At 46.0% G+C, this 24,627-nt stretch overlaps 1 protein-coding gene across 1 annotated transcript in view; it reads right to left on the bottom strand.

Annotated features, from left to right (window-relative positions):
• Positions 1-1,490: 1,490 nt before the first annotated feature.
• Positions 1,491-24,627, bottom strand: part of LOC134499640 (kininogen-1-like) — a 37,727-nt gene continuing 14,590 nt past the window's right edge. The window contains exons 6-10 of the mRNA XM_063306390.1: positions 14,104-14,185; positions 12,809-12,978; positions 12,057-12,164; positions 7,623-7,715; positions 1,491-2,668 (exon numbers count right to left, since the gene is read on the bottom strand). Coding sequence (XP_063162460.1) covers positions 2,621-2,668; positions 7,623-7,715; positions 12,057-12,164; positions 12,809-12,978; positions 14,104-14,185 — 501 coding nt within the window. The 3' untranslated portion in view covers positions 1,491-2,620. The remainder of the gene's footprint in view (positions 2,669-7,622; positions 7,716-12,056; positions 12,165-12,808; positions 12,979-14,103; positions 14,186-24,627) is intronic.

The following is a 24,627-nucleotide window of genomic DNA, read 5'->3' as shown; positions in this document are numbered from 1 at the left end:
CAGCTCCAGGTCTTGTTTTTACCGACTGTATAGATGTCCATCACCTTTGGCTGCAAAGGATGTAGTCAATCTGATTTCGGTGTTGTCCATCTGGTGAAGTCCATGTATAAAGCCGTCTCTTAGGTTGTTGGAAGAGAGTGTTTGTTATGCAGAGTGAGTTGTCTTGGCAAAATTCTATCAGCCTATGTCCTGCTTCATTTTGTTCTCCCAGGCCATGCTTACCTGTAATTCCAGGTGTCATTTGACTGCCCACCTTAGCATTCCAGTCTCCCGTGATGAAAATAACATCTCTTTTAGGCATGTTGTCCAGTAGGTGCTGCAGATCCTCATAGAACTGCTCTACTTCAGCTTCTTCAGCATCTGTGGTTGGGGCGTATATTTGGATCACTGTGATGCTAGATGGCTTGCCCTGAATTTGAATTGAGATTATTCTAGCGTTTTTTGGATTGTATCCAAGCACTGCTTTAGCCACTTTACTATTAATTATGAAGGCTACTCCATTTCTTCTGTGGTCCTCTTGTCCACAGTAGTAGATTTGGTGGTCATTTGATGTGAAGTGGCCCATTCCAGTCCATTTCAGTTCACTGACGCCCAGAATGTCTATCTTTAATCTTGACATCTCACCAATAACCACATCCAATTTGCCCTGGCTCATAGATCTTACATTCCAGGTTCCAATGGTGTGTCGATCCTTAGAACATCGGATTCGCCGTTCACCACCAGCACCGTCGGCCGCTAGCCGTCCTTTCGGCTTTGAGCTAGCTGCGTCCTCACGTCTGGGGCTAGTTGAGCTCATCCTCTGTTCCTCCCCAGTAGCATTTTGACCATCTTCCGACCTGGGGGTCTCATCTTCCGATGGTATACCGACATATCTCTGGTTGTACTGATCCATTGAGTTTTCACGGCAAGAATACTGGGGTGGGTTGCCATTACCTTCCCCAGGGATCGCATTTAGTCTGACCTCTCTGTCATGACCTTCCCGTCTTGGGTGGCCCTTCACGGTTTAGCTCATGGCATCATTGAGGTGCTCAAGCTCCAGCACCACGACAAGGTAACGATCCTTTGCTGAAGTTTTTTTTCTTAGTGTTGATATAACCTAGTACATTTAATGATAAATCTACTATTGTAGATCATTTTTGTCCTTGGAATATAACCTGTCTGATCTGTATGTATCAGTTTGGGGATGCACTTTCTTTTACATTCAGCCAATACAATAAGAAGTACCTCGTAGTCAACATTCTACAGAAAGATTGGTCTGTATGACTGTAGGTCATTCCATTCTTTGTGAACCAAGGTTATATATGCTTCTTCCCATGTCTTTGGTATTGTTTTTGTTGTTTGAATATCATTCATCGTCTTTACTAGATTTCGGGCAGTCGCAACATGATCTGATATTAGTGGATATTACCATCAGTCTAACTCTCTGTTTGCTACTGCTTGGTAGTGTCTGTAACGGTTGCCTATTCCAATGAAAGGAGTCTCACCAGTAATTACTAGAGAAAACTGCTTTATTGAATGAATAGTATGCAAAGTACGAAGAAAGCTGAGAATGAGCAAAAGCGTGCCAAATACAAACTTAAAAAGCCTTGCTCCCGTTGCGAACCCTCCCCTCAGGCTAGCATAGCAACCACCCACCCCAGATGCTAGCAACCGTTAGAATCGGCCTGAGAAAGTAACCTTGAACAGCAGAGATAACCCAAACATACATTCCAGAAGATCACAAGTCAGCACAAAGGAAATTTACCAGCGTGGCCAGGCAGGCACGCAACTGCAGACATGACATGTGAAACGTTACGAGGAACCATAAACATCGGAACGGGAACATGACAGTGTCACCCACTCCTGAGGTGAGGTAGGGGAGGTTAGAACAGCCCACCTCAGTTACTTATGGATCTTTTTGCTCGTAAGTTTGGCTAAGACCTCAATACTTTTCTGGTATTTCAAATGAAGCAAGTTTAGCCCTCATGTGCTTTGATACGTGTCTTTTATTTATTAGACAAGGAAGGGTGTGCAATCAAATGTATGGCAAGCCAGTAACAAAAAGAGTGGATTCATTAATATAATTATACTGAATTCAATGCAGTTACTACAAATTCGTCATAAAATAATCATTGTAATCAGGTATAGAAAAGTAGCACACCATTACAATTCTACCCAAGGAAGCCTGGCTAATTTAGATTATAATGAAACAACATAATTCACCCATGGGTGAATGCAAAGGCCCCATTTCTCTTCCAAGGAATTATTTTCTTGCCAGATTTGAATGCAAGTATGACATTGGTTTGCTGCAGAAAGCAGTTATGCATATTGTTTGCTGGCTGAGCTGACTGAATTAAAATTCTTGTTTGACTCTCTGCCAATTACTTCAGACAGTAAAATATCTACTGGTAACTTCCTCTTTCAGAGAATATTTTGAAATGAGCAATGGACTTGAAGTTAACAAATGGCTATACCATTCGTCTAGCTTAAAATTCTTCGGAAAGAATCTGTGTTGGCTTTTTATGCCCATGTCTGTGGCCATGGGTGTGGCCACATCTTGGTCTATTTCCCCGAGTGTAGGATCTTCTAGAAGCAGGACGAAATTCTTCCTCAGCTCTTGTAGTTCTGTTTTGACAAGAGGTCACCTACGTCTTGTGAAAGGGTTAAAACCCGGAGGTCTAAAAGCAAGCTGAGAGGTAATTTAATTATTGAGAATTCTCCCAACAATGTATTTAAATTTGATTAGCATATTTATCCCGCTTTTCCACTTAAAAAGCACTAATTATCTAAAATAGTAATTAGAAGAGAAAAGATCTAAGAGTGATCTCTGATCGGGTTTGGTTTCTGATCAGTCAATTCTCTCAGGTCTATCTGCCTGCCTTCCACAACTTCTTCCTGTTTTTTATGGGCATAACCACATTATAAATTCTGTCTCTCTCCTTAGACAAGGATGCATTGAATTGTGGTTTTATAAGGAGAGGATTCCAAATGTTGCTGGTTTGGAAGGATTCTTTGGGAGATGTCATGATGACTGTAAAACTGGAATATGTTTTTTGACCCACTCAGGATATTGTGTTGCTTGAGGTGAAGGACAAAAGGGTGTCCTCCCATTCCACATAAAAAATCCTTCTGAGCACTGGGTGGACAACTTTTTCATTACTAGGGCAGAACTTAATGCTTTTTAGGACAATGCCTACTGTGGTATGAAATGAAGCAAAGCGGGTAAAGTAGGATTTTCTTTTGTCTAGATCTTTTTTTTAAACAGTGTGGATAATTGTTATTGTTTGTAAATGGTTACACTTGTTTTGGTCCACAGTCTGGCAATCCTTGGTTTAAAAAGTGATATCTGACATTTGCTTTAATGCTGCCAAGACTCCTTCAGTTTACCTGAAAACTGTGTGGTCCATGATGCAGCTCCAAGTGCTTTCTCCCCCAACACCTTTCTGCTCCTTTCCTGCATTGGCTACCTGATGCAGCTCTCTCAATCTACCTAATAGTAGGACCAGTTTGGAGATGTACCGTAGAAACTCAATGGTGGTTTACTCTTTCTGATTGGCTGGTGAATGTTTTTGCCTCCAGCCACCCAAGTGAGAGCAGGGAGATTGAAAGGTGATGAGATATGTGTATGGCTGGGGGCAGATGGGCTGGCTGGCCAGTTTTAGGGTTGCTGAGTATAATGCAGAAGCATCCTAGGTATCTGGACTAGTTGGCTAACTGGAGGAGTATGTTATCTAGTTATATGATGGGGCCCTTTGACTGGCAGGAGAGTGGGCAAGGGTGGGGGAAGTTGTACCTTGTGTGGGGGAGAAGGCGGGCAATAATGTCATGGCGGTGGCAGGCAGGGGGACATATGGTGGGAATGCTCTCAAGGAAGGTGGCTTTGGTATTTGATATTGATGCAGCATTCCAGCTTTTTGGGAATTTGGTGGCCCTGATTTTAGACTGCTTCTCCTTAATGCAAGGTTGGTCTCTAGTAGACTCTGGCTTGTCCACAACCTTATCATGGATGAAAGGGCTGACCTGGTGTGCATTACCAAAATCTGATTGGGCATGGAGGGGGGATATGCAGAAATATGCCCATATAGGTTTCATATGTGACATGAGTTGCAGTCCTCGGTCTGGAGCAGTGGAGCTGCTATGGTCATGCAGGAGACTGGTGGCTACCAGAGACATTACCCTACAGATAGCTGGAAGTAAGACTTTGCTTGTGAATTTGAGCTGTAGGGGATGGCTGGGATTGCTGCTAATATATTAGACTCCCTGCTGCATAGCTGCTTTCTTAACTGAGCTGTTTGATGCTGTGGAAAAATTGAGTGAGTTACCCAGACTTATGGTATTGGGGGATTTCAACCTGCCTTCTTTGTCCTGGAATCTGAGGCGGCTCAGGAATTCATGGCCGCTGTGGCAATCATGGGCCCAATCCAGGTTTATGAACGGCTCATCACAATGGTGGTCATATGTTAGATCTGGCTTTTGTCTTGGGACAGTGGTGACATGGAGTTGGTGGATGTCACCATCAGTCCCTTGTCATTGACATATCACGCCTTGTTAGCTAAGAAATTTTCTATGGCTGCTCCCCACTACAGGGACAAAGAACCTATTCAGTTGGTCTGCCCCAGGTAGCTGATGGACCCAGATGGGTTTCAGAGAGAGCTTGGGGTTGTTCCTGTTGCATAACTTGATTGAGGTCTTGTCACCACTTGGAATAAGTGGGTGATGGCAGACTTGGATTGGATTAGTGGAACATGTCATTGACATGGGGATGCTGAATGAATTAGACAGAGGACATATCGTGTTCCAGAGAGACTCCTGTAATGGACTGTGGGAATGACCTTGGGAGACAGGAGGAAGAGCTTCAGACTAGGCAATGGTCAGATAAGAAGCAGCTGAGTGCACACAAGGAATGGAGGCATGGCAAATATCTCAGAAGGGACCCTCTCTAGCTTCTTGTACTGTAAAGGTGAGGGGAGAGAGATGTACTTTCAGACTTGCAAGATTCTGTTAATGTATCTGTACGACAAAGATAGAGCTAGTACTCCTGGGAGTGCTTCTTGTCTGGACAACCTCACAAGGCTGACATTCCAAAGTGTATGGGGGAAAGAAGCAGATGTTGAAATTGGAGTGAATAAACCAACTCACAGTGATTGGTGTGCCCCTTTTATGATAGTCCCAAAACTGAATGGTGAGATTCAGTTTTGTTCAGATATGCAACAAGTAAACACAATTGGTAAATTTGACACCTATCCAATGCCCTGTATAGATGAACTTTTGAACAAACTGAGTAAAGCCCAAAATCTCTCTATCATTATGCTGACAAAAGAATATTGACAAATACCATGAGAGAAGGCTTCAAAAGAAGAGCCAGCATTTACCACACTTCAGGGACAATTTCAGTTTACTAAAGTGCCTTTTAGTCTATATGGAGCTTCTGCTACATTTCAGAGGTCCTGCTACATTTCTTATGGACAAGATATTATCTAGAAAAGGAAAATGGTGTGAGGCCTACTTAGATCATATTGTGGTATACAGGTCAAATTGGGAAGATGGTTTGAGACATTTAGGAAAAGTAATAAACAAATTGAAGAATACAGGATGTACAGTCAACCCTGCTAAGTGCCCAGAGGAATGGTTGGTGAAGATGACAGAACTATCTGAGATGGCAAAATTAACTTGCTTGATTAGAAAAAGATCAACAACTACATTTATCAGTGACTGGAAACCCCTTATGGGCTTTTTACTGAAAAAAGAGAAAACTGAACTTGTGATTTGTGGGTCTGAAGATTAGAAAGGGTTAGGCTTATGGAAAGAAGGAAATTATGATGTAACCTTAGAGAGAGAGGGTAAAATATAAATGCATTTATAACCGCTGTCAAAAAGATTGGAAGCTGCTTCTTTATAATCTTTTTTTTCTTTTTCTTTTTTCTTTTCCATTTTCTTTCTTATTCACTGTTCTTTCTTATTTTCTTTATTTCTTTTTGAATATTTGTATTGTTTTTATCTTCTTACAAATTTCTTCAATAAAAATTATATTAAAAATATCCTGCTAAGTGCTGTCTAGGATTTCAAGAATTAAAATACTTGGGATTCTTACTTGGAAATGGGGAGGTTAATGCTGATTCATTGTCCTCATGAGAAACATATACAGGTCAGGAAGCCACAGTATGGACAGAACATGGTGAAACAGGTTGGCTCCAGGTTGGCAAAAGAGTGTGACAAGGCAGCACTTTTCCCTTATTTATTCAATCTATATGCTGAATATATATTAAGGGAAGCTGGTTTGGAGGATGAGCATGGTTTTAAAACTGGAGGGAAAAATGTCAATAACCTATGCTATGCTGATAACACTACTCTGGTAGCAGAAAATGCAAAGAATCTGCAAGCCCTAGTATTAAAAGTGGAAGAGCACAGTGAAAAAAATGGGACTAAAATTAAATATAAAAAATACCAAACTAATGACAACAGGTAGAACAACTCTTCTAAAAAGGAGGGAGGTATGTGAAGAGAAAGGAGTGAAGTTGAAAGTGCCCTTTGCATTTAGGAAAAGCAGCGCTGAAAACAATGAATGGAGTGGCTACTGCCAGACAGAAACATCACCCCCCTCATTCTTCCCAAAGCTAGGTTCAGCCCCTTACTCCCCTAAGAGTTTGGCAAGGCTCTACCAGGAAGCTTATGGCAAAATACACAATTCTGCCCCCAAAGCCTGTTGAGAGAGAGAGAGAGACTGACTGACTGGGATAGACTCATCCCACAGGCATCTACACTGGTGTCCCAGCCAGTTTTGGCCACGCCCAACTATTTAACCCATAAAGCTGGCTAGTTTAGTCACACCCTGTTTTTTTTCAAGAAGGCCAAGTTAGCACATCTACCGCACCCAAGATCTCAGCCTAGGAAAAAGATAGCCAACCTAGAGGGTGGGTGGACAAGCGGGAGAAAAGGAAAAGAGGAAGAGATGGCAGGAAGCAATTTCTGGGCAAGTTCAACAGCTACAGGCAAGCAAGAGGGCTGAAATCCAGCTGCCAGGACTACAAGCCGCACGCAGCCCACGCCATCTTGATCCCTGCTTGGAGTTCAGTTTGGGTGCTGAACAGCACCATTGCTTGGAGCAGAGCTTTGCACTTAGCCTGGAGTTTGGCAGCAACTTTGCTATGCAACTATATTTACAAAAGCAGCAGCCACTCAGAGCACTCAATCTCTAGTGAGTGCAAGTACTTTTGGAAGGAGACAAGGACCGTAGGGTACTTCAAGAACTTTTTCGAACTGTAAGGACTGAGCCCCTAAGACTTGTTTATGTGACTAAGCCAACTCCCCAGGGCTAGGAGGATGGTCTTATTATGGGCACTATGGTCCAAATGCACACAACAGCTGCTCCTGCTGAAGTATACTGTGCCCGAGTGCTAATGTTCTTTTAACTATTTTTGAGATAAACCATTTGGTAAATTTAGTTTCTACCTCTGAACTTCTATCCTTTTCCATCACCTCCTCCAACTTATCTTCATAACTGTTTATAACTGACTATCAGAAAAAGCTGATGACTAGTTCCTTGGGTAGCACACCAGATTCTCTCTGTGCTTACACACTGGTAATCACATCTTATGCTAGGAGGAGCAGGTTATAGCGTAGAGGGTGGGGACAGATTTGAATACCTGTATAGCTGGTCGGTCTGTGCAGTTTACTTGAGGTTGGATTGATGGCTCCCCGAGTTTCATATGAACCAAGGCCTGGCAGAACAACAGTTCCTGTCACCCAAACAAAACAGAAGGGGACACACTCATCTCTTGCCAAACATTGATATGAACATAAAATACAATGCAGAATAATTATAATTTGAGTGCTGTTTTTGAAAATTGTGCACTTTTCTGAAGGATGACACAGGTTGTCACTTATTTTCTGAACAATTCTGTGACTTTTGTCTATATTTTTTGGGGGGTGGAAGAGGAATTCATTCAACAAGTTGAGGCAGGAAGTATAAACCCACATCAGTGGGTGTGGGTGTGTGTGCACACATGCAGAAACCATTCCCAGTGTGGGGATGTACAAATGGGTTAGGATTGTGGGGTTTCCAGCTGACCAGAATTATGCCCCCAACTATCTGGAAAGCACCAAGATGGGGAAAACTGGTTTGTGGAGCATAGCTTGACTTCACTTAATTGTATACCACTACTATCTTCTTATTAATATTTTCTAATAACAAACTCTGGATTTTAATAAGCTAAAAAGGGTCTGGGTAGTTTTTAAGGTGGGCATGTTCTGGGAACCCAACCATTATCTTAACATGTTGGATGAACCAGGACATCCTGTTAATTATATGGTTTGTTTGGGCACAGAGTTTTGTTAACCTGGGTTTAGGGTTTAGGTTTGAATAGACATACATAGGATTGCCCTATTAGAAAGATGATCTCAAAGCTTGAGAGATCATCTTAAGCTTTGGAAGTGCAACATTCTTCAACAACTTTCCGCTTCAAACATCCACTTTAAAGATGAGCTCTTGTTCTCTTAAGTAAAATATTCCCATTGAAACGAATCCTAATGTCTTACACCATCTTCTAGAGCAGTAGAATCTTCACTTGGATCACGGAGCTCAGCTTTGGAGCAATAAATTTTCTGCACGTTGAAGTAAATTCTGTAAATCATTCCAGCCACAGCCTACGTTGACAGTACAAACACACTGGTGTCTGCTGAACAGGCGCGCAGACTTCAAGGTTTGTGACTGCTGATTCCTTGATTCAGTATTGCTTGCTGTATCACAGCACAAAGAAATTTGTATTGCGTGTATCCGGTTCTTTAGGATCTTCTACTATAAATGTGAAAGCCCTGATAACGTTGCTGGACTACGGCTTCTCCTCCACTGACCATGCTTCCAAGGATCCTGGGAATAGGGAGAATGCTTCCTAAGTAGTCCAGCCATTAGTGACCACAATCTCATGTTTTTGGGTCACACAGCTGGTTGACTTAGTGGCCTTCCAGATATGGTTAGACTCCAAATCCTGGGGACTGCTGAACGGTATCAGCCGTTCAACATCTGGAAGAGCACAGATTGGCCATCTGAGGGCAAGATCAATCAAAAAATACCTGTTGGATCACATACAGCTTCCACAACTATTTATAGTGGAACGGAATAAACCATCAGGGACCATGACATAACAATGAATAACAGGACCACTAACAGCAAGTGCAGATTGCTACAGAACAACGTGTTTTTCAAATGGGCAAAGTCACAGGTAAAGCACGTTCATTATTTCCATTACGAAAACGACATAGATGCAAGCTGCTATTCTTGAACCCTTTAGCTTTTGGAATAATCTAATCTATATATTTATTTTTAACAGTTGAGGAAAAGGCTAGGCGTCCTGCTCATAAGTGCGTTGGTTGTCCCGTGCCCATTGCAGCTAACAGCTCAGAACTGAAGGAGCCTCTGGAAGCTATTCTGAAATACTTAAACTGTTCTAAAGATGTGGAAGTAACCAAAGCTACAAAACAGGTTTGAACTCTGCCTGTACCACTATATTGCAACTTAGATTTTAAAAAGTCTTAGTTTGAACTAAGTTGCCTGTTGAACTTTCCCAACTCTGCTGGCCTTATACAAATTTTATAGTGGAAGACCAGGGATTTTTATATCTCAAACGTAGGCATAAGCTGTACAGGAACCTCCTTGCTGAAGGGGACAAAAAGAGAGAAGAAGAAGAAACCAAGCTTTTATCAGGGAGTCCCTCCGTCTCACCCAGGGGATCTTTTCCAGGGATCTAGATGGCATTTCTGTGACAGTAGCTGGCACAAACTAAGAGCTCACACACACAGAATGCACATTCCGTCATCTTAGATACTCAGTATACATCCACGAGAAAGAGATGCATTTTGGCTTACACACACACACAGTCAAAGTATTTTAACCCTTCCCTCCGCAGGATACAGAGAAAAGTTCTGGACCTTTGAAATCTTGAGGCAGGACTCAGGCAGACGCTGTGAGCTGGCAATGGGAAAAGCAGCGACCCAACAGTGTTCTTTCCAGTTTCTGATTAACGTTTGGAATTTCCAGGAATCAGGAGTAATTCCAGGTAATTTGAAGCAGAAGGAATATCTGCTTAAATAATTTTTTATTTCTTTTCTATCTCGACATTATTATTATTATTATTTTATAAATAACTCAAGGCGGTGAACATACCTAATACTCCTTCCTCCTCCTCCTATTTTCCCCACAATAACAACCCTGTGAGTTGGGTTGGGCTCAGAGAGAGCAACTGGCCCAAAGTCACCCAGCCAGCTTTCATGCCTAAGGTGGGACTAGAACTCTCATACCACACCTGATTGGCTCTTGGGCTGAGAGAGAGGGACTGGGCCAAGGTCACCCAGCGGTCTTTCGTACCTAAGGCTGGACTAGAACTCACAGCCTCCTGGTTTCTAGCCTGTTGCCTTCACCACTAGACCAAACTAGGTGAAATGTTTAGCCGGGATTCTATGGTAATTGGCTTATTTGTTTTTATGTGTGGTGCTAATTTTCTCTAGTTCACTGCACAAAGGATGAATTTGAGTTTTATGTCCACCTTGAATCAAAACTTAGGCACATACAAGGATAGTTGAGCTCAAAAGGTGACTATCTTAGTCCAAATCATATTTTCTTATCTAAGTTGCAATACAGTGGTAGAGGCAGAGTTCAAACCTGTAGTGTAGCTCTGGTTACTTCTACACCTTTAGAACAGTTAAACATATCCAGAATAGCTTCCAGAAGCAACTTCTGTTCCTGGCTGACAGTTGCAATGGGCCTGGTGCAACCAATGCACCCGTGAACATGAGGACTATCCTTTTCCTCAACTGTTAAATATGAATATATAGGTTTATATTAGATTATACCCACTTTAAACATGAACTCTTATTCTCTTAAGTAAAATATTCCTGTTGGAACTAATCTTGGGGGAGATGGGCAGTGACATAAATTTAATCAATCAATCAATCAATCCAAAATCTAAAAATCAGCCTGCCTCTGTGTGTTTTTCTGTAATGGGAATAACAGATTTCATCTGAGATTTTTGCCCATTTGAAAAATGTATTGGACAAATTGTTCTGTAGCAATTTGTGTTTGCTGTTAGTGGTACCATTTTGTGCTTCTCCATGGTTATATAATGGTTACTGATACAGGAGCACAAAGGACTGGAGCGGTTTATTCCATCCCAATATAAATAGTTATGGAAGTCACATGTAATCTAATACAGGTAGTCCTCATTTAATGACCACAATTGGGACCAGCAACTTGGTTGTTAAACAAAGTGGTTGCTAAGTGAAACCATGACTGTGCTTACGATCTTACTTCAGCTTTCCTTTAATTTACGGACCTATGAAGGTTGTAAATATAAGGATTGGTTGCAAAGTTACTTTTTCATCACCATTGTAACTGCAAATGGTCTCGGTATGAGGCAGTAATTAAACAAGTACTACCTTTAGATATGTTTTCATTGGTTTTGTCCTCAGATGACCAATTTGTGCTCTTCCAGATGTTGAATGGAAGTCTTCTCATCCCATTAATCCTGTGTCCATTTGACCATGGTGGCTAGGTCTGATAAAAGTTGCAGTGTGTGTGTGTGTGTGCAGAAAATCATTCCCAACAAGGGAATATGCAAAGGTGTTGGAATCTTGAGGTTTCCAGCTGACCCAGCAGCAAGTTGGGGAAAACTAGTTTGTGGAGCATAGCTCTGCTTCACCTAATTCTATCCCAATATTATCCTCTTACTAAGATTTCCTAATAACAATCTTGGGATTTTAGGAAACTAGAATGGGTCTGAATAGTTTAAGGTTTGGAATGTTGTGGGAACCCAACTATTACCCTAGCCCATTGGGTGAACCAGGCCATCCTATTAATCATACGGATTGTTTGCACACAGGAGTTTTGCTAACTTGCGTTTAGGGTTTAGAGTTTGTGTTAGACATACATAGGATTGTCCTATCAGAAAGATTATCTCAAGGTTCAATATGCATCTATGTGGAATTGCAACTTTTCCCACCAACATTCTGTTTCAAGAATCCGCTTTAAAATGAACTCTTGTTCTCTTAAGTAAAATATTCCTCTTGAACTAATCCCAGCATCTTACACCGTCTTCCACAACAGTACAATGTTCATCTGGCTTCTCAACCTCAGCCTTGGAGCAATTTGTCTCCTGAATTTTGAAGTCAGATCGATACATTATTCCAGCCACAACCTGAAATACAAAGGAGAAAAATGACTGGCAACTTTTAAACTGGATGCTGAGTAGCATGAACCACAAAGAACAAAAACTTTAGCCTGCTGTCCAGTTAGCTCATGCCAGGTTCAAAGGCCCCAGGGGCCCATTCCTTCTCCAGGATTATAGCAAAAACAAGCAAATGAAAGCACCATGGAAAGATGGTTTGCTGCTGCCTTAGATGAATGTAAGAAGCTACCATATATCAAGTCAAACCACTGATCCATCAAGCCCAATATTGTTGATTTTTACCAGTCGGACTCTCCAAGGTTTGAGCCAGGAATCTTTCCCAGTCCTTACGGCAGATGTCAGGGGCTCAAGTTGAGATCTTCTGCCCACAATTATGTGCTTTGCCAGAGTGATCATCCCCCAGAACAGAGTTTCTGCAGCCTGGTGGCCTTTCTCAGTCTGATGCCCTCCAAGCGTCATCCCCAGATACTCTAGCCCATCAAGCCGGGGGAGTTTCCAACATAGAAATCACTGGTCTTCCACCACAGTATCACCTTGGTACAAGGCCAGCTGAATTGGGAAAGGATTCAAGCTCAAAAGGCGATTGCCTACTTCAAACCAGATGTTCTTATCTACACTAAGTTGCAGTACAGTGGTAGAGGCAGAATTCAAACCTGTGATGTTGCTTTTGTTACTTTTACAACTTTGAAATAGAAGTCCCTGTTGCTTTTTTCATTAAATAATTCCAAAGCAGTTTCCAGAAGCTTCTTCAGTTCTGGGCTATCTCGTGGAATCTTGATGGGGCAACCAGCGCACACTTCAGAAGAGCTCACCCTTTCCTCAACTGTTAAAATATATAGATAAAAATGTAGATTTATATCAGGTTATTCTAAAAATGAAAGAGTATGAGAATAGCAGCCTGCATCTATGTTATTTTCTGTAATGGAATAATGAACACATTTTGTCAATGCAAAAAATGCATTGGTGCAAATTGTTCTGTAGCAATTTGGAGTTTGCTGGTAGTGGTGGTCCCATTGTGTGGTTATCCATGGTTGCATCATGGTCATCAATTTGTTTGTATAAAGGGAAAGCTTTATTCCATTCCACTATAAATAATTCTGGAAGCCATACCTAACCAGACTTATATTTTATGATCATTTTTGTTTTCAGATGGCCAGTCTGTGCTCCTTCAAATGTTGAACTGCAAGTCCCATCATCCCCTCTACTTTGGCCATGTTGGCTGTCCCTGATGGGTTCTTCCCATTCCCCGTATCTTTTGGAAGTATGGTCAGAGGAGGGGAATTCTAGGAACTGTAGTCCAGTAACTTTATCAGGGCTTTCACATCTATAGCAGGAGACCCTAAAGAACTGAATACATGCAGTATGAATTTCCTTACCATCTTACTTCAGCTTTCCTTTAATTTACGGACCTATGAAGGTTGTAAATACAAGGATTGGTTGCAAAATTACTTTTTCATCACCATTGTAACTGCAAATGGTCTCGGTATGAGGCAGTAATTAAACAAGGACTACCTTTAGGTATGTTTTCATTGGTTTTGTCCTCAGATGACCAATTTGTGCTCTTCCAGATGTTGAATGGAAGTCTCCTCATCCCATTAATCCTGTGTCCATTTGACCACGGTGGCTATGTCTGATAAAAGTTGCAGTGTACAGTATCTGGAAGGCAACTAATGACCCAACTGTGTAAGCAAAGAGACTTGAGGTTGTGTTCCTATAATGTGGTCACCAGTTGCCAGAGTTCGTATCTTTAGGGAGCATTCCCCTCATTCCCAGATTCCTTAGGAACGTGGTTATTGGAGGGGGATTGTAGGAGTTGCAGTTCAGCAACATTATCAGGGCTTTCACATCTATAGCAGGACACCCTAAAGAACTGAATACATGCAATATGAATTTGTCACTGTCATGATACACCAAGCAGTACTGAATCAAGGAAGCAGCAGTCACAAACCTTGAAGTCTGCACGCCTGTTCAGCAGACACCAGTGTGTTTGTACTGTCAACGTAGGCATAAGCTGTACAGGAACCTCCTTGCTGAAGGGGACAAGAAGTGAGAAGAAGAATGAACCAAGCTTTCATCAGGGAGCTCCTGATCTCACTGCCCTGTCTCACTCGGGCAGTTGTTCCAGGGATCCAGATGGCACCCCTGTGAGTGTAGCTGGCACAAAGTAGGAGCTCACACAGGGGACACACATTCCCTCCTCCCAGATAACATGCATCCACAGGAAGGAGCACTTTGCCACATGCACACGATATCAGAATATCTCAGCCCCTCCCTCTGCGGGAACCAGGGAAAAGCTCTGGTCCTTTCAAAGCCTGAGGCAGAACTCAGGCAGAGGCTATGAACTGGTGCTGGGAAAAGCAGAGATCTCAGAGTGTTCTCCCTAGTTTCTGATTCAGGTTGAGAATTTCCAGGAATCTGGGGAAACTCCAGGTAATTTGAAGCAGGGGGAATATCTGCTTAAAGAATCCTTTCTTTCTATAGGTAAAAATGTGCAGCCCGGATTCTATGGCAGTTTACTTATTTGCTTTTCTGTGCAGCTCCAATTTTTTTTCCATTTCACTCTATAAATTATGAATTTGGTTTTTATGTCCACCTTGCATCAAACCTCAGGTTTGTGCAAGGATATTTTATTCAGCAACCTGCTATCTGTGATTAGAGAAAAAGGAAAGGAAAGGAAAGAGAACAAACAATTTAAAAACAAAATGATGCAGAGATAAAGTATCAGTTAGTGGAGAAAGAAGTTACCAAAGTTGTACAGTTAGTGCTCAGTAGATTGTTGATGAGCAATTAATCATAGATAAAATATATTATGTTATTTTTTACAATAATGAAAAGGATTTTAAAGATCTTTTTAAATCTCTAGGCTGAGTGCCAAAATCTCCATTATTTTGATGTTTAAAAGTACAAAAAAAAAGGGGGGGGGGAAGAAGAAAGAAGAAAAACTACTAAAAACATTGTAGGTAAATATTTAGTTTCTAACTTCCCCTTCATTTACTTTGGTATACAATATTTATAAACATTTAAAATGTTCATGTATTTCTGATTTCAGTTCTTTGGACAATTCTTTTTCCCCTTACAAACCATACTTTAACGCAGCGCACAACTTGGAGAGGGGTGGGCACGGCCTTCTTGTGAGCTTTCGGAAGACCTTAGAAGCCTTCTGAAGCATCGTGAGAAGGGAGCGCGTGCTTTGGAGAAGCGCACATGTGCAGTCTGGAGAGTGGCCTTCTCGTGAGCTTTCAGAAGTTTTTCATGGGATGGGAAGGGCAATAGTTCTTCCTGGGGGTAGCTGGCACCATAGTGCCCTCCCTACTGAGCAAGATCTTATTGCTACTTGGATTTTATATCTATTTATTCTCTATTTACATTGGTCGTTAGTACTGTAATTTATGTGTCTTATGGTTTTTGGGTGGTTTACAATAAAATTAACAAAAACCAGTCCCCTTTTTGTAAGAGAGGGGCGGTGATAGAAATTTGAAAAATAAAATAAAATAAAAATAAATATAATATTCCTTGATTTCAGCAGTACAATTGTAAAGGGTGGGTGTGTCATTTCGTTGTGGTAGGGTGAAAAATCTTGTTAACCTCCTACTATAGAGATCAAGCAGTACAGCTCTATCTATCTTTGGCCTATAGTAAGAACTTTTCTGCACAATCCTGAAAGGTTAATCTATGGGTGGTGCTCCTAGGAGATTTAGGATGGCATGGGGAATTACACCAATAAATGAAGAGAAGCCACCGACTGGCCGCCTGCCAAAAACTGTGTCAAGAGAGCAGTTTGAAGAGAATACCGTTTGGCATAAGAATGAGCTAGCAAAATAAGACAGAATTTGAAGTACAATTGTGTACTGACGATGAACACGTAATTGCTGAAATGTATAAACTTGAAACAGAGGACAAACAGGTTAAAGAATGTATGATAAAGTGGGCCAAGAATTTTGGTTATAATATACAGATGGAGCAATGGGAAAATATGTGGTTAAAAGGGTTGAAATTTACATTGTGGTATGATCTCAAAAGAGAATTTTTATAAAATGATGTATCGTTCGTACATGATGCCAGAGAAATTATTTAGAATGTATAAAGGCACTTCAAATGTAAGTTGGAAATGTGAACAATCTGAAGGGACGTTTTATCACGGTTGGTGGACACGTCTGTAGGTTGAGTCATGGCAACTGGATTTCTTTCGTTTGGGTTGAAAAGTTTCACTGAAGAAGCTGCTTGGACAAGCAGTGAAATGTTTCGACCAAAACAAAAGAAATCCAGTTGCCATGACTCAACCTACAGAATTCCACCTGGATGACTGAGAATCTTCATCAACTTGGTGGACATGTAAAAAAGCTAAAAAAAAGAAAATTGGATTCAAATACATACTTTGATACAGCGGACTTCAAAGATTAATATTCAATTGAAGCCAGAACTTTTCCTTTCAGGGCTGATTGATAAACAGTTAGAAAAAACCATGGAAGATTATTTCAGTATATGATTACTGTGACAAGATTATTATATGCACAGAGATGGAAAGATTCAGCACTACCCACTACGGAGGAATGGTTGGTGAAACTGACAGATCTTGCCGAGATGGATAAATTAATTAATTTGTTTAGAGGAAAGACACTATCTACATTTATTGATAGCTGGAAACCTCTCATGGCCTTTTTGCATAACAATGGAAAAAACGAACTTGTGACTTATGGCTTTAATGATTAGACAGGATGGATTATAGAAAGAAGAGTGTTATGATGTAACTTCAGAGGGAAAGCGTACAATAAAATTGTACTTCTAACTGCTGTGAAGAATATTGGAAGCCACTTCTTTGTATTTTTTCTCTTTTTTCTATCTTCAACTTTTTTCTTTCTTTTCTTGCACTTTTTGCTTTCTCTTTGCTTTCTTTCTTTTTCTTTTTTCTTCCTTACTTTATATTAGTTTGTATTAGTTTTTATCTTCTTTTTAAAAAGTTTCAAGGATAGATAGATAGATAGATAGATAGATAGAGCCATGTATTGCACTATTGAGAGAGAAAAACAAGAAATAACTTTGCGCAGGTTGGATCCTGATTCTCCATCCAGATTAAGCTGGCCCTGGCCAGGACTGGGAAAAGAGGAGGCACCTGACAAATTTGTGCTGCTCTTGTACAGGGACATTTTTCACAGTGCAATTTGTGGTAAATTCCAAATGAGTCTGACAGGTATATGTGTGTGCAAGTGTATCACATTATTGCTGCCTTCATGTTTTAATCTTTAATTTCTTTTAGCAGCTGTGCCAAGGCAGCTCTGTTTGCCAGAAGGAAAAACAGAACTTATTTGACTGCTGTTTCTGGAAGTTCCCTAGAGAAAGCAGCTGCAGCACACTATTTTGGCTTCCATCTCTTCCCTGATACTAGTTGTCTAGTTGTATTTTTCCTCTTCAAAATCTTTCACTATACCAGCGTGATATTTGCTGTCCCCTCTGCCAGTCTCTCTCCTGCATTTGCTGCCCCATCCCTGCCAATTGTCATGAGTGCCGTTGAGCTGAAGACATCAGCACAACGGCACACATGACAATAACGAGGAAACAGAGGAAGGGGCTCAAGATAAGCATAGCACGCACAACAAAAAACCACAGACCCTAGCTGGAGCATGCAGCCATCAAAACACAAAAGAGAGAGAAGAAAAGACAAAGGATAGGCGGATCGCGAGGCACACCCAAGCTGTTAGCACAAGCGCAACGGAGATCGCCCAGCTGACAGCAATCACTGGCTGAATGAGGAAACCGATGATGGGCGATCCCGGGGCACCCGCTGGGGCCTCGCAACCCTTCACCTACCGGCAAGACAGCATGCAGGACAAAGGGGGGATGACGTAACCCAGGGTGAGGGGGCGCTGACCGGCGCGGGGTATTTAAACCCCGCACCGGCGCGCTCTCCTCACTCTCAGCTTTTTTCGCAACTGTTACTACGTAAGAAATAAACCTGAACCTGCTCTCATACGAATCAGCGTCAGTGTTTTACTCTGCGGTAGGCAGTGCATGACATAAAGCTGAGAGTCACAAACTCAGCCTCGCCGAGCCCCACCGGACAACAAGCCGCGGGAGGAATAGACAGCGAGAAGACCATGAGCAATGAGGCCGACGCGTCGCGGCCAAAGCCGCCGAACCGCACGGCAAGAAGCGGAAGAGGACCGATCGAGGCCAGAGGCACCACGGACCCCAGGAGCCACGGACACCCGCCCGGCCCACCCCGAGCCTCAGCTCCAACCCCAGAGGGAGATGGCGGCGGAGGCGACCCGGCCACGGGAGGGAGCAACATACCTCCCGAGACCAGCGGAGACCCCCCCGCCCCACATCGCACCCCAGCCACGGGCGTGGAGCGGCAGCCCAACTGCAGCAAGCACGGTGGAGGACGGAGAGGCAACCCAGCCGATGCACCCCCAAACGGAGGAAGCGGACCAGCGGACGGGACTGCCTGAACCCCACCAGCGGCTCAACCCGGCGGACACCCCGACAGACCCGACCCCAGCTGCGGCGCGGATTTCGGAAGGGGAAACTCAAGCCAGACTCGCGGCCATGGAGGCCCAGCTACAGGACCTCAGGACCATGCTGCAATCGCTGATGTCCCCGGCGCCGCCCAACGATGTTCCCGCGCAGGCCCACACCCCGAGCGGGTCGTCGCTCCCCCAGGGGCCGAATGCGAATCAACAAGCGGCCCAAGCGGACGAAGCCAGGAGTCGGGAAGCGAGAGGAGAGGACTCACAGAACGCCCGGGCCCCAAAGGACTTCCCCATTTTCTTCGATGGGAACCCCGCGAAACTGTCGTTCTTCATTACGAACGCCAGGGAGTTCATGGGGAGGCACGGACACTCCTTTAACTCCGAAGCGGACAAGATCGCAGCCGTGGCGATCAAACTACAAGACCGGGCGGCGGACTGGTACGTCCAAATGTACGAGTCCAACTCCCCCGCCCTCTCTGACTTCCATGCTTTCATTACCGAGATGAGGCGCTACTTTGAGGACCCACTAGCCAAAGAGAGGGCTAAAAGCGCACTCCAAAGCCTCAAACAGGGCGCACGCACTGTCCCGGACTATGCCCTCGAATTTAAAGCTCTAGCAGGGAAGATCAACGACTGGTCCGAGACCACCCTGCTAGAAATGTTTAAAAGGGGGCTCAACCGCGAAGTACTTCAATGGGCTCTCTACCGGGACGATCCGGAGACTCTGCACGGCTGGATCCACCTCGCGGGGAAAGCAGAACACGCGCACCGCACCTTCCTAATGGCAACGACGGAAGACAAAACCAACACCTACCCAAAGGTATCCGCGCCACACGTGGGGACGGCCGGTCCCACATATCCAAGGAAGAAATTCACTTGCGGGCCCTGCGGGAGGTGTGGGAAAATGGGGCACAAAACGACAGATTGCTTCTCCAACCGAACCCCAGCGAGCGCTCCTAAACCCGCACCGAAACCTAACCCCAAACCAACTAACCCGCCGCCACCCCCCCACCGCCGAATGACCGGTGCCACAGCGACACCGGACGAAGGCTGGGATGCTTACTGGGGGGGAGAGGATGCCGTAGACCCAGACCAGCCGGCGGGAAACGCTCCCCGCCTGCCCTAAAACGCGCCGCGAGGCAGGCGGTGGGACAGAGGCGTGGACCACTTCGACAGAGTGGCAAAAACGCCGTAATAATGGCGGCAATCAAGCTCTCTGGGGGCAACGGAGCCACCACGGCCGTGGCACTAGTGGACTCGGGGTGCTCGAAAAACCTGATCCACCCCGACATAGTCGCAAAACTCGCCCTACGCTGCCTCCCCCTCCCCACGCCGCTGGCATTTCACCAGCTGGACGGCTCAACAGCGGGAGGGACACCAGCCACGATGCAGACCGAGCCGGTTACCCTACAAATGGGTACCCACACCGAACGAACATCGTTCGTGGTAACCCACATAGGACGGCCCATCGTAGTCTTGGGGATACCATGGCTCGCAACAAACAACCCGCGCATCGACTGGGCGACCCGCACCTTCTGATTCGATGACAGCGAGTACCGGGCACCAGTTCCAGCGGGCAGGACCAACCCCACGGTGGGACGAGCAGAGGCGGCAACCCAGGACAACACAACCACACCAGAAGACCTACCGGAGCAATACGCTGACTTCTCAGAGGTCTTCGGAGAGGCGGAAGCTGATCAACTACCCCCCCACCGCAAGACGGACTGCAGGATTGACCTGCTGCCCGATGTCCCCTTACCTAGGCCGAAGATTTACTCGATGACCCTGAAGGAGATGGCAACCCTCCGGGAGTTCATCGACAAAAACCTGGAGAGGGGATTCATAGAGCCGGCATGCTCACCGGTCGGAGCACCCGTCCTATTTCGAGAGAAAAAGGACGGCACCCTACGGCTCTGCACCGACTACCGGGGCCTCAATGCAGCTTCCCTATCCAATAAATACCCCTTACCCCTCGTAAAAGACATGCTCGCCCACCTGTCCACGGGCAGAGTATTCTCCAAGCTGGACCTGTGCGAGGCGTACTACCGAATCCGAATCAGGGAGGGGGACGAATGGAAAACGGCGTTCAACTGCCCCCTAGGCGCCTTTCAGTACAAAGTGCTGCCATTCGGACTAGCAGGGGCCCCGGGGGTATTCATGCAGCTCATCAATGAGGTTCTGCATGAGCACCTGTTCAAAGGGGTCCTGGTCTACATAGACGACGTCCTTATCTACTCCAAAACGCACGAGGAACACGTGACCCTAGTCAGACAAGTCCTCGACAAGCTAAAACGGGCGAAACTCTATGCCAAACCCTCAAAGTGCGAATTCCATAAAGCATGCCTAGACTACCTGGGGTACCGAATCTCCGGGGAAGGCATAGAGATGGACCCCGCAAAAGTCGAGGCGGTGGTGAACTGGGAACGCCCCCGTAACAGGCGCCAACTCCAGAGCTTCCTCGGCTTCGCGAATTTTTACAGGTCATTCGCCCGGGGGTTCGCGGAGATAGCCCTCCCCCTAACAGACCTCCTCAAGACTAAAGGGGTGGGGGACACACGACGCGCCAAGAACCCGGGCACAGTACTGAATTGGACTCCTGCGTGCCAAACCGCATTCAACAGGCTGAAAGCGCTGTTCACCACGGAGCCAATCCTCACGCACCCGGACCCAGAACGGCCATTCGTGGTCCAAGCCGACGCCTCAGACTTCTCCCTGGGGGCCATCCTACTCCAAAAAGACCCCACAGGAGTCCTAAAACCATGCGCCTGCCTGTCGAAGAAATTCTCTGAGACAGAAAGGCGCTGGCACGTCTGGGAGAAGGAAGCCTTCGCGGTGAAATCGGCGTTGGAAACATGGAGGCACCTACTGGAAGGCGCCACCCAACCATTCGAGGTCTGGACTGACCACCGGAACCTCGAGGTCCTCCGAACGCCCAGACGCCTCAGCCCAAAACAGGTCAGATGGGCCCAATTCTTCAGCCGCTTCAACTTTCAGCTGAAGTTTATGCCGGGCAAAAAGAATTTCCTAGCTGACGCCCTCTCCCGACTGCCCCAAGACGAGGAGCCCGCCCCAGACATGATCGGGACGGTCCTATCCGCTTCCCAGCTGGGGATGGCGGTGACCACCCGGAGCGGCGCTCGGAAGCAGCCCAACCCCACGGCACAACCGACAGTGGGGCAACCAGTAACCAGATGGCGCCAACCACAACTGCCAGGGGGGATACGCGCAGACCTCACTGCCGCCCTCAAAACCGACCCTTGGCTCCTAGCAAACCCCGACAAGGTGACGATGGCACAGGACCTGGCATGGGGGGAAGGCAGAATATATGTCCCAGACTCGCAATGCCAGGCGATCCTGCGCAGATCCCACGACACCAAGCAAGCGGGACACTTCGGGTTCCTGAAGACCCTGCACCTCACACGACGCCAATTTTGGTGGCCCGCGCTGAGACGGGACGTGAAAGCCTATTTAGCGTCCTGCCCGACATGCGCTAGGGCCAAACGGGCACCAGGTAAGCCCCCGGGACTTTTACAAAAGGTGGCGGAGCCCTCCTGCCCATGGGAGGAAATCTCCATGGATTTCATAGTAGATCTCCCACCCAGCCAGAAGAAAACGGCCATTTGGGTGGTGAAAGACTACTTTTCGAAACAAGCCCACTTCATCCCCTGCTCATCGGTCCCGTCCGCCCAACAACTAGCCAAACTCTTCCTGATACACGTGTACAAGTTACACGGATGTCCCGCACGTGTGGTGACCGACAGGGGCACACAATTCACTTCTAAATTCTGGCGGGCCTTCCTAAAGCTGACGGGGACCCAACAGGCCCTATCCACTGCCTGGCACCCCCAGACGGACGGAGCCACAGAGGTCCTCAATGCCACCCTAGAACAATTCATACGCTCATACACAAACTACCACCAAGACGACTGGGTCGAACTGCTCCCGTTTGCGGAAGTCGCATATAATAACGCTGTCCACACGAGCACGGGGAAAACCCCGTTCGAAGTAGTCTCGGGGCGCGACTTCGTCCCCATACCAGAGCTACCGCAACCCCCGGGACCCCAAGTGGATGCTAGTGACTGGGGACGGAAGATTGCGGAATCGTGGCCAATAATCACGGCAGCGCTGAAGGAAGCACAGGCGGCCTACAAAGAGCAGGCCGACAAGCACCAGCGCCAGCAACCGACGTTCCAGGCAGGGGATATGGTCTACCTATCCACCAAATTCCTGAAGTCACCTCAACCCTCGAAAAAACTGGGGCCTAAGTATATCGGGCCGCTTTGAGTAACACAGATAGTGAACCCGGTGGCAATATGCCTGGACCTGCCGCACAATCTACAGAGACTCCACCCGGTATTCCACACCAGCCTCCTGAAACCTGCAACCACTTCTCGATGGCACCCGAGCACGCCACGGCCCTCCCCAGTGATGATCGACGGCCAACAACATTTTGAAGTAAGAGACATACTCAACTCTCGCCGTCAATGGGGAACGGGGAATTACAATACTTAGTAAGGTGGAAACACTTCCCCCACCCGGAATGGGTGGCGGCGCAACACGTCCAGGCGCCAGACCTGACCCGGGCATTCCACCGGACGTACCCCGACAAGCCAAAGGGGCGACAAGCCGAACCGGCCCCTGAACACTTTTTTCCCCGTGGGCCCCCCCCACCAGCCGCGCCCCCAGGGGAAAGGGCCCCCCAAGCCCGCAACTTGGGTAGACCTCCCCCCCCCGGGACTCACCCTCCCCCCGCCCCGGGCCCACGAGGGAGTGACAATGGTCACCCGTGCATGCCTGTGGGCAATGCCCAGGATGCACACACAACAATGACGACGCACTTGAAACAAAAGATAAGGGCCCTACCTGGAGCTGAACAGCACCCGACCAGCCATGCCTCTTTCCTCGCCGAACTGAGCCGAACAAGCAGGGTGTGGCTGGAGCATGCGCATGCCCAGGGTGTGGCCGGGGCATGCGCACTGGGAACACACCCTAGATGGACACGAGGTAGAAGGCGGAACAAAGGGAGGGGCGAAATCACTCCGGCGGTAAATTAAAAAAAACAAAAACAAAAACAAAACCATTTTGACAGCTCGCCTGGTAAAAAACCGGAAGGCCGGGGGGGGGGCACTATTCGGACAGGGGGCAGTATGTCATGAGTGCCATTGAGCTGAAGACATCAGCACAACGGCACACATGACAATAACGAGGAAACAGAGGAAGGGGCTCAAGATAAGCATAGCACGCACAACAAAAAACCACAGACCCTAGCTGGAGCATGCAGCCATCAAAACACAAAAGAGAGAGAAGAAAAGACAAAGGATAGGCGGATCGCGAGGCACACCCAAGCTGTTAGCACAAGCGCAACGGAGATCGCCCAGCTGACAGCAATCACCGGCTGAATGAGGAAACCGATGATGGGCGATCCCGGGGCACCCGCTGGGGCCTCGCAACCCTTCACCTACCGGCAAGACAGCATGCAGGACAAAGGGGGGATGACGTAACCCAGGGTGAGGGGGCGCTGACCGGCGCGGGGTATTTAAACCCCGCACCGGCGCGCTCTCCTCACTCTCAGCTTTTTTCGCAACTGTTACTACGTAAGAAATAAACCTGAACCTGCTCTCATACGAATCAGCGTCAGTGTTTTACTCTGCGGTAGGCAGTGCATGACACCAATCCCCTGACTTCCCTCCAGGGTATTGCATGACAGAGCCTTACAGATTTTACCCACCTTGAAGCTGCTCTTGGATGCTGTCAGTTTAAGTGGGGAAACACTACTTCTTTGTGGGTAGAGCTAAAGATGACTCAAGGCTGTCCAACTCCTTGAAAGCTACAGCTGGTATAGAACACAGCCCCAGCAGTGGTGGATGTGTCCTGATGTATTCAGGCGGCTCCACTGCTTTGGAAGCTGCATAGGTTGCCAGTTACCTTCCAGCTGTGATTCAAGGTGCTGGGTGTTGTTGGAATTATCAGGGGTCAACTCAGCATTGTCTCATAAGCAGAAGGGG

The sequence above is a fragment of the Candoia aspera genome, chromosome 6 (genome assembly GCF_035149785.1).
Source record: "Candoia aspera isolate rCanAsp1 chromosome 6, rCanAsp1.hap2, whole genome shotgun sequence".
Taxonomy (NCBI): domain Eukaryota; kingdom Metazoa; phylum Chordata; class Lepidosauria; order Squamata; family Boidae; genus Candoia; species Candoia aspera.
Note: the sequence above shows the minus strand (reverse complement) of the source record. Positions and strands in the feature narration are given on the sequence as shown.